Below are 11,025 nucleotides of genomic sequence, written 5' to 3' on the forward strand. Positions count from 1 at the left end.
GAGGGAGCAGAAATGGCTGCTTTCATCTGGGGAAGTACAGAGAGCATAGGGAGGAGTGTATCAAAGCCAGAGTAAAAGGCAAATGGCGCTATCAAACCTAGAGAATGTCGAAAATAAAACTCTGGGAGTGTGACAAAGCAGAGCTCAGAGGGTGAGCGATGCTCCGGTGGAGGACTGAGCGGTAAAAAATTCTCAATATATTGAGGTACTTTCGTAATGCTTTATAGGACTGAAAAGCAATGGCAGAGGAAAAGGAGCAGTGTCACAGCTGAGGCTGGAGTGCATGTTTAACCTCCCATCAGCAACAGTGGTGTCGATGGATGTCAGGGGAAAGGGGAACATATAAAAGGATATATAACAGAGACAAATCTCATTGGACCACGACAGACAGGAGAAGAGGCTGTGAAAGTGAGGTACAGTTGACAGTAGGGAGAAGTTGAACGCACTCACTTGGGGTTAAAACTCCAGGTCCGCCACTGCAGACCTCCGCTTGACCAACCAACCCAAACTGACTCTGATGCGGCAGCCACGTCTTTGAAGGTGTGTCCATGCAGCTATATCGCACAGACACAAGGTTTTTCTTTAGATTTTGAGATTCATAGACCGTCACTGAGAACAACAATGGCAGGAGGATTAACGTTATTGTGCATGGAAATTAAAAAAATAAATAAAGGAAAGTAACATTAATATAGACAAATATGAAGAAAACAAAACTTGATCATTTTTAGTTCAAATGTAAGTTATATACTTGTGTTTATGACAAGCGAGGTTCAACTTATCACAGCTGACCTTTATAGCAGTGAAGACTAAATGTCATGATGCTGCGTACCCACAAGCTGTTACTATGATTAATTGATAAGCACTCCTACCGACACATCTGTGTTTCATGTGCCTGGTTCTCTGATTGGAACTAAAATAAAAACTACCAATAGATATTGTTGTCTTCCGCTTGTCAACGGGGCATTTAGAAAATCTGAGGTAACTAGTGGCAATGTAGGAAGACATTAAGAGGATGTGAATAGGAGGAGCGGTTTGTGAGCCAGTTCTGGAAGAGAAAACAAGAGTATAAATGTGCCATTGACTGTGTTGAGTGACGACAGAGGCTCAGGGTGGAGAAGAATTACCACAGGGGTAAAATATATTGTGTTTTCTCTGTTGGGTTGCTCAAAAAATGAGGACGACAAAGAAATTCATGGCCTGAGGCAAAAGAAAACAATTTGAGACGATTGCAGGACAGGAGCTCGCTGACAGGAGTACCTACTTTTTTTTAGAGAACATTCTGACAAACAGACTGACAAAGCCTTTCTGTCCTTGGCAGCGAGAGAAAGCCCCCTCCATGCGTTGCATTGAAGATGGCTGAAGAGCAGCAGAATTATGATGGAAACTTGGTGTTGGAGTAGATTCAGATCTTTGCCGGCTGTCAGGCTCCCGACTGACAACTGTGGCAGAGAGGCAAGGAGTCCAGATTCTCAACAGTTCACGAGGAACAGAGAAAGATTAATAGATGTCCATGACTCTTGCCTCTCTATTTCAGCTAAACGAAGAAAATAATTCCATAAAGAGATGTATGGGCTAGGTAATATTTAAAAGGCATTTCATACGGAGGAGAATGAGGAAATCCTACGAGGGACAATGAGTCAGAGTGAGCCGGACTTATCTCGTTCCATCAAGTGTGCAGCCTCAGACATTTCATTAACTGAAGCTCTTCTCGCTCTCTCTTTCTCTCTCACTCTCTCTCTCTCCACTGCATTATGTTTTTTTAGCTCTATATGTAGAAGCCTGCAACGCAATAGACTGTAAAGATAGTGCCCTACAATCATACTTTACAGTGTCCAAACATCAAATTAAATTGTTTGCCAGCTGCGATGGAGGAAAATTGTCATAGCAGAAATATTTGCTTTTCATGTATTCATCACACACAGAAACCCCAATGCAATGTCCTGGGGAAGTGGGACTCTTTTCGGCATATGTCAGAGTAAACTAATTTAAGAAGGTCAAATAACCCTGCAAAATCTCAATTGGTAATTTCAACTTTGTTCCTACTTAAAGAGGATATGAAACATTCATATTATGGTACTGGTAGTGCTCAGATATATCAGAAAAAACACCATCTGATTCATAAGATATGATACATTACTTTTTGTGTTTTTTACCAAGCTATCTAGCTAGCAAGCCGCCATGTTGGAGTGACATTGTTGCTTTCGTAACAGGGTTGGTTCGCCTCCAGCGGTGGACAGTCGGAAACAATTTGGGTTGGAAAAATAAGATATTGTTCAAAAAGTAATATTTATGCTTTACATTAGTTCGTAACAGCTGCGTTTTTTTTTAAATTGCCACTTAACATGTGTGATGAATTATTGGCAGTTGATACGGAAAAGGTGCAGTGACAGAAAACAATGATTGCTACCGCAATAAAACCAATAAACAAGACACAGCAAGAAATGTTTAAAAGATTAAATCCTAAAACAGGAGGAGGGCAACAAAAAAGCTAAAAGACACTAGAGAAATGCTGCTGAGGATATACGGCGGGCAGTCGCCTCTGTTTTGGGGAATAAACAGTAGATTGGAAAGCACAGTATGTGGGATGAAAAGGGGTTTGGAGAATAACGGAGACTTTAGGAGCGAGAGACAGAGGAGAGCACAATGGTGACATGAGGCCAATAAGGTCCATCGTGGTTGTTTTGGGGACATCAGCCAAAAGAAAAGTTACTTTGAGGCTGGGGTTTTGGTAGCTACGCTAATGTTGAGCTGGCAGCTAGCTAGTAAGATGGGGAGACCAAGTCAGCTGCACCTGGAGTCAGTTCCCATCGGAGGGCTTTTGCGCAGCAGTCCTGTATACCAATTTGTTTTCCTTCTAGGAGCTGTACAATAGCAGCCTCCATTTTGTCTTCTTCTGTCCTGTTGCTCCTCAGCGTCTGTCTTTCACCATCTCTACTGTTGTATATGTTGAGCTCAGGCAAGCCAACCAACCTTGTGTCGCAACAGGAGCTCTACAACATAGCGGCGCTCCTGCCACTAAAGTCACTTAGACTTAGTCAGATGAGTTATATAATTATTGGAAATCCATCTACTAAATCAGCTTAACTTGGCTGATTGATGCATGTCCACTTTAAGTCAAATGAAAAAAAGCTTTCAGGACCTTCAGACTATGCAGGTGTTCAATGTAAAACACCCAGAGGTCGATCATCAGGTCCTTAAACTTTGGAGCGGGGATTTGCAGGGACCTGATTTACAATTCTCTTAAAAATAGATTACATCAATAAATCACATTTTAGGCACAAAGTGTCACATGTTGTATTTTGTGCCACCATGTTATAGGTAATGTGTCCTAAATGCCTCTTGGGGCAGTGACACTTCATGAAAAGCTTTGTGACAATTTGCAGACACTAAGCAGTTAGAAATGCAACTTTTAAATGCTAATTCATGGAAATTGTGTGGCTTCATATGCCAGAACATTGCAGTCATAAAATGTACTAAAACACATTTTGTTGCACAAAACACATGTTATGTACTAAACATGTTATGCACTTAACATGTGGTTCTCCAGGACTCATATCCTGCAAAGAATATGGTGCATAATCATAAGATTTACTTGTGGAAACCCTCCATAGATTGTCTTATCAAACATTTATCTGGACAAAGCTAGTGGAGGAAAGCCAAGCTGTACAGCACTCAAATCACAACAGTGGCCCTTTTTGCTTTTGTGCCAAATTCTCTAAACAACCGACACATTTGTAGGAAAATGTCACCAACATAAACTGGTCAAATGATACCTAAAAAAAATAAATAAAAAAAAAGCACCATGAAACACATGAAAGACAAGTTTCAAAAGGAACCATATGACAAATCTTAGATGTTCTACCTTTCCACTGATGTCCCCATTTGGCTGAATTCACGTCGACGGTCATCTGGCCTACAATGCATCACCTTAAAAACGGGTTCAACAGGAGCAGGCCCCCGCACACCTGACCACTTGAGCAACGCCTGTGAGCACTAACAGCCGGTACAAAGCCTCCTGCCTGCGTTGCAGAATAATCTTCAGACTGGAAGGTGGACGACCAGCTCCAACACCTCGATTAGCGAGTCTCTCCGGGCCAGCTGCCACCAACATTTGGTGAACACTTCACTGCGATATGGGGTAGATATGTGGAGTATACCACTTTAATTTCCACCCACACATGCGTACAACACTTACCCAGAAACACAGGACTTCCTGGCGATGAAATCTTGAGAGCTTAGTTACATCTGTGGTTGCAGACAAAATCCGGTGGGTTTCCAGGGCACTTGGGAAGGAGCTGAGGTTCCAGGTTTACTTGCTTTTTTTTGTTGGGACAAAGGTAGAATCAGTTTGTGCAGACCTGAGAGGCTGTTTCCAAATAAAAGGCCAGTGTTGTCCACTTTGAGAGACAGCTGTATTTCAATCATTAGGCCAATTTCATATGTTCAATGCAGGCAGCTCCTCCTGTTCTCACCTATGCTGCAGTGTGTCCATACATGCCTTTGAGAAGTGTGAATGCTGTTGAGGAAAACGTGCAGCTGGCTGTCACAGGGGTCCCGTCACCTTTCGCTCAGTCCATCACTGAAGCCAAAGCTCGCCTGTCAGCAGTGGCTCTGTTGTGCAGCTCAGCAGCTCTCCTCTGCTCCTCCTCCCTCTCTCCTTCCTCTGCTCCCTGTCCTCCAACTCTATCGCAATCCAGGAACCGAGATGTGATCTCAATGCAGTTTCCTCGGCAATAAAGAGAATCTCCTCTGAAGACGGTGTTTGTCATCTTAGTTGCTTGTTTTGGGCACATGTGAATTCAAACAGCCCCCTGCGTCGCTTTAGGATACGGGGATGATAAGAAGTCCTATCAGCGCGTCTGGTCTAGAGATCCGCGGAGCCAATTAGTTCACCATGCATCACTTAACCTGCGTTTACATGCACGGCACTGCAGAGATTGGCGAGCCTGCGCAGGTTCTGCATGGTTCCAACTCCTGCACGCTGCACATGAATCCACTCGAGTAGCGATATCAAAATGAGGATATCGACCAAGGATGCTGAGGGCTACGCCAACTCAGAGCGGCGCGCAGCCTCCTGCAAACTGAGCGCACTTAATCACAAAAGCACAAAAATAAACATCCCAGCGGTATTTACAAGCGGTATCCCGGCGATATGCAGCAGCATCTGATTCATGCACCTTTTTTTTTTTTTTTTTTGACGTGCTCCTTAGCTTCTTAGCGGTGGTGATTGTATCTTGGAAAGCGGCTGTAGTTCACGCTGCGTGGCATACCGACGTACCCATAATCCAGAAATTCATAAGGAGGAGGAGAAGGAGGAGGCGGGCGGGGGGTGATCCGGTGAGAAATTGACGCCGTTGTCCTTTGCAGTTCGTCACACCTGATTTTGATCTACCGGCAATGTGTGAAAAAGGTGCTCGGTAAACGTTGAAGTCAGTCCCTCGAGGGCGGAGATAGCGCGTGAGACAGACAGAAACAGAAACCAACGCCTCCAAATGCAGCTCGCGCCCGCTGCTGCGCTGTCTCTGAGTTTGTTACACCCGAAAATATAACAATATGACACACTGCGCTGAATAATTACGACTGGAGTATCACAAAGTTCAACCAAGTTCCTTCCTGAATATGTGTAGTGGGATTGTTGTCTCTCGCAGTCTGAACGCAGGTTGCACTTCTATTGAGGTTCATGCTAGCACACCTGCAACACTTCCATAAACTTATTTATGAATGCTTTGTGTAGCGTTAGGACCCGTCAAGACGCACACATAATATTGTATTTATTTAATGTTTTATGAAGACAGCGGTGTCTGAAGCTGAAAGGTGTATATGTAAATCAGAGGACCCCCCCAAAAAACAAGTTCAGAGTTTAGAAATAGTTTTTCAATATGATATGCACTACTAAAGCACAACCAGTATGCCCGTTATTGAGATCCTATACCAGTGGATCTACAATGGGGGTACATGCACCCCTAGGGTTACAGGAGATTAAGATTATTTTCAAATATATTGAATAAAATATAAGTGTAATTTCATAAACTGCATTTTATATATTCTATATTAAATAGAATATAGAAGATAACTTAAAAAACAATGCAGCTCTGTGTTATTTGTTAAGTTGTTTTTTTCAACCAAAAATGCTTTGCGCTGGTTAGGGTGTACTTGGCTGCAAAAAGGTTGAGAACTACTGCCCTATACCGTCAACATCAAGTTGCTTACATTATTCCAAAATTACTATGTAATATTTCATCATAGGAATAATGCCCCTAACTCACTAACTGTTGCACGCGGGCCATTAAAGTTCATTCAAATCAGCCACAGAGGCCAATTGAAGGACCAATTCAGATTTCTTCACAGCTATATTAATACAATACCTATGTGTAACATTGAGATAATTAGTTATCGCTCTAACCGTTTCTCGAGTACATACTCATAAAGAATAATTAAAATTGAAGCAGCAGAGATATCCAGACTTGTAGTGGGCGTTCAGACTGATATCAGTCCGGTCTTAAAACAAAACAAGAGGTTGCGTTGCTTCAGGTACAGCGAGATCAAGTCCAGTTGGAGTAACAGACCAGTTTGGTCCAGAGTATGCATCTAGGTCCAAAAGCACCGGATGCTACGTTTCCCATAGGTCAACTCAATAGCATCTATCCTTAAACTTCCCCTGACTGGTAAAAGAGCAGCTTTCAAATGTCCGTTTGTAACGTAGGCTTTCTGTTACAAAACAGACGTCTAAGGTTTAGTTTCACAAACTTTGGAAAGCTCAAGTTGCACCAAAGCATTTGAGAACAGGAGGAAATGTGACAACTGAAGAACTCTCAAGGACAAGTAAACAGATCCAGATGTACAAAAGCAGTGGAGTGTCTGTCTTTTTAGCTTGGGCTTGATTTTTGAATGCGTTTTTTTTTTTTTTTGCAGGATTGTGGATCGTGGATTTGCTTCACATATGTTTAAATATGTGTGGAGGAGAAATAGAAGCCAAAACCAATACCTCATATAATACATATGGGCATGTGACAGACTTTGAATAAATATCCTTTAGTGATGGGTTTTTTTAGGCCAGGAAAAGTCAGTCAGTGGATGACTCATTTGTATTTTGATATTCTGTAATCCCTTTGATTGTCAGTATTCTGTCCATATAGGTGCAAAAGTGTGGAGGCACCAGCAATTTGCATTTGGATGTTTGCTACGTAAACATGTTACATAAATGTGTGTTGCTAATTGTTAAATCCTGAATGTGTCATCGATCCTTTCGTGGGCATATATATATATATATATATATATATATATATATATATATATATATATATATATATATATATATATATATAAAGACTGTGTTGCATAAATCCCTGTTAAAGAAGATTTAACCCGGTTATTTCTGTGTCTGTCTCTATCACATACATGACGCTGGTGGATATGAAATGGTTAGAAAACGAAGATGTGAGTAAAGATAACCGTTTTCCTAAATGGTAATAAACCTCTTAATGAATCATTTACAGTTGGATCTGTTCAAAATGCACAGACAACATGCATTAAACGTACTTACGTACTCACTATTACCATATATTATTATGGGTGATCCAACTGCAGCCAACAAAAGCAAAGCTTAGGCTGCGAGAAAAGATTTGATGGGGAGAAGCAAACATCAGCTGATGTCAAAGACTTAGTTGGGACACTGCACAGCACACGCAGTCTTCAAAAATACACAGAAAACATGAACTGGAAATGAAACATCCCACTCTTTCACTCACCCTCAATTCTCACTCACACACACAGAAACACATACATCTCCATGGCAACTGATAAAAGAGTAGCTGCGAAAAGAAGCGATTGACGAAGAATACACGAGAACTTGGAAGGAAAGCAATAAACTAATCCATGGGGGGAAAGAAGAAATCTTGGAATGAAGTGAGGGATCAACAAAGGCCGTCATAGAACATGAAACACAGGATAAATGAAACTCTAATGTCAAAGAACCTGAACAATATGACACTCATGGAACCGAAAATGCTCTCAACCCCATTGTGTTTACTGCACACTGGGGTTCTTTGATGCAAGTGTGGTACAAACTGAAAAATGTCCTCACTCCAAATCCTGCAGAATCCAAAAGCAAGCAGAGTTATTTGAGTAAAATATGAAGGAATGAAAGTTGCGCGGATGTTGCGGATAGCAGAAGAGAGAGAGGGTGGGCAACAGAAGAGAGGACAAGGGAAGGAGTACTGCACAGAACACCACCTACACTCGTCTCCATGGTAACTACCACACTAGAACGAGTGATAATGCAGTTCCCTCTCTTCCGATTCTGAAAACTGTTCAATTGGTACCATATGCACTGTGCAGTATGTGGGAGACAACGCGTTCAGTATTCTGATGTTGCAGACAATATGAGGAATGTTATCGATGTATTGCTCCTGAAAGAAACTACTAAATATATTTGAATTGTATTCTACATCCTGTTTCATCCGTCTAGCCACCAGAGACTCTGACTTTAGCCCGACACCGAATTCATCATCATCGCTTTAAGGGATAACTTGTTATTTTTTAATTAAATGTGTTGGCTTTTTTTTTCTCCTTCTCGCCAAGGCAAGTGGCACAGTGTGTGGGCAGCAGTTGCCTTCAAAGAACAAGTATTGAGGTTGATAGAATTGAAAAGGCATAATGAAATAAATGCCTTTCCTCCAATCTCGCTCCTGCTGTTGCTGCTGGTGTAAAGCGACACCATGACAATTCAAAACCTTGCGACATGGTCTTGTGCGACATGTTCTTTTCTAATCGGCATCCTTGAAAAGTAAAGATACACTCTGCTGAATACAGTGTGACCTGGGGCGTTACTGTGGGAAATAAATGCGACGACAAGATGTGCACACAATGTGTGCTAAATTACATAGCTTGACCCTAAAACAGCTGGTGAGATCATTCAAGACAATGTGTCTTTGCTACACCCACCACCCTTTTTTTTGTTTTTTTGTTTAAAGCAATCTTTTCACAGAACCTTTTATCCCGTTTTGGATTCATTTAGTTGTCTCAAAACTGCTCGTTTAACTGCCAAAGCAGCAGCGTATGCTGCAGTTAGCAAACCGACTACTTTACCAAAAAAAGAATCAATTTGGGGTGTTTGGTCACCTAAGTCTAAGGGGGATTTTCTTCGTCTGGTCTTCTGTCAAGTCGATGTTAATTTGTTTGGCAGGCTGTCACGATTAAGACAAAGTGTGAACAGTCTGTCACTATCAACTCGGCATATGAAAAATACAGAGCAAGTAGGGTCGGTGGTCAAACCAGGAAGACATCCAGATGGCCGATCCGCCTCTACTCCTCACTTCACCCCATCATTTGTGTCATGGCAGCGACCGTCTGACTGCCTGACAAGTGAAGCAGATTTGTTCTTTATCCGTGGAGTCATTTGAGCAGCCTGGTTTATGAAAGGAGTGTTCACCTCACCTCTTATTTTATTTTTATTTGACCTTTATTTAACCAGATAAAATCAGTTGAGAACCGTTTTTCATTTACAACGATGACCTGGAGGGTCATCATTGCAATGAATATTGCATTCATGATGACATGAAAATCAATGCTCATTTGTGTGTGAATTCCTGTTGTATAACGGATAATTAACTTATTCCTTTTAGTCGATCATTGTTGTAATTAATAGCACTTATTGTTCACCTTCACCTGTGCAAAGTGACATTATTCTAAAAGAGGTTCTCATTGACAGAGTGTTGCTTATGCATTACCTCCTCCAAAAGCTGAAGCAATTTGAGAGAGGATTTCATCAGGAACAATCTCAGAACCCATTCTGTCTGATGACAGAAAAGCTTCTGGGGCTCCGGTGTAGTCAGCCGTGCACTGCTCATTGTTTACCGTCCGATTAGCAACTTTTATTGCGACTCTGATATTGGAGTCGAAAGAAAAAGTTGATGACCGGATTGTTTAACAAGTAGCAGTTTACAAGCTAATTCTAAACGAATAAAAAACAAAATCTTCATCAAGACAATAAGCTGGTGGGTTCAGAGATTGCATTTTGTCCAGTGCATAGTGCACAGTGCACGGTTCGTCCAGTCCATAGTCTCCACACAGACCGTTTACGGGCATTCAACCAAATCTGCAAATTGTTTTCTCGATGAATCGATTGGTCTAAAATGCATGCCAACCTCAGAAATCTGGTTTTGTACGACCAACAGTTCAAAAACTAAAGATATTGTCTTAACAATTGAATAAACTAAAGAAAAACAGCAAATATTTCTAATTGACATGTTGAATATTATTTTCCGGTGATTGTTAGGTTTATAAAAACAGAGAACAGTGGAAACGTGCCAATTATACCAGAATGCAAATTAAAGTCTTCAAATTGCTTATTTTTCTCTACCAGCAATTAAAAACCAGACTAAGCCACGTATTACAAGAAAGAAAAGCAGCAAACATACATTTAAAATGAATATCAATATTCACGAAGATGAAACAAGTCTTTGAATGTCAAATTATTTAAATAGTTGCTTGTTCAATTTCAACCAATATCATGTCACTTATTCAATTGTGTTATGGCTTCAAATATAACCGTCTTGGTCAGTTCATTCTGGTTATGATGAATCTACTTTAAATTCATTTTTCAATCAGATTATTTTTGGGTCTATCAAATCAAATAATAAACAACATGAGTGAGTCTTACATGAGATCTTCTAAATTATTTTTTCCCCCTGAATCAAAGACCATCTGACTGATAAAGATCATCAAATGAAGCCTGTGCTTTTTGTGCGTCAGACACAAAGACTTGCTTAGGTGCTGCGTGAGATGCTCCGCTCAACACCACCAGGACATCAGAGGAACAGCAGGAGGAAATCCGCTTGAATGCAACATGATCCTTTTGGCAGCAACGTCAAATCTGAAATTTGGGAGCGTTCCTTCCAAAGGTTAAATCTCTGCCTTCTGGCTGAAACGAAATGAACGCAGACTCGCCAAGATTTGTACCTGTACTGCCAAAGAAGTCAAGGTCAGCTTCAGCCGTCGGTCAGCCTCATCAGTGTGAAAGTTAAA

The 11,025-nt window shown here is 41.2% G+C and overlaps 1 protein-coding gene across 7 annotated transcripts in view; it reads right to left on the reverse strand.

Moving 5' to 3' along the window:
- LOC137784425 (ras/Rap GTPase-activating protein SynGAP-like) overlaps positions 1 to 5,471 on the reverse strand; it is a 32,232-nt gene extending 26,761 nt beyond the window's left edge. For 2 of the 7 annotated variants that reach the window (XM_068575047.1, XM_068575045.1), the window contains exons 1-2: positions 1,262 to 3,521; positions 451 to 554 (exon numbers count right to left, since the gene is read on the reverse strand). In XM_068575047.1, the coding sequence (XP_068431148.1) occupies positions 451 to 554; positions 1,262 to 1,347 (190 nt within the window). In that variant the 5' untranslated portion in view covers positions 1,348 to 3,521. The other 5 variants (XM_068575041.1, XM_068575040.1, XM_068575044.1 and 2 more) reach the window with 4 other exon arrangements.
- Positions 5,472 to 11,025: the final 5,554 nt, after the last annotated feature.

This window comes from Clinocottus analis, unplaced genomic scaffold, assembly GCF_023055335.1.
Source record: "Clinocottus analis isolate CAN_PGR_092001 unplaced genomic scaffold, fCliAna1.0.p SCAF_14, whole genome shotgun sequence".
In the NCBI taxonomy this organism is placed as follows: domain Eukaryota; kingdom Metazoa; phylum Chordata; class Actinopteri; order Perciformes; family Cottidae; genus Clinocottus; species Clinocottus analis.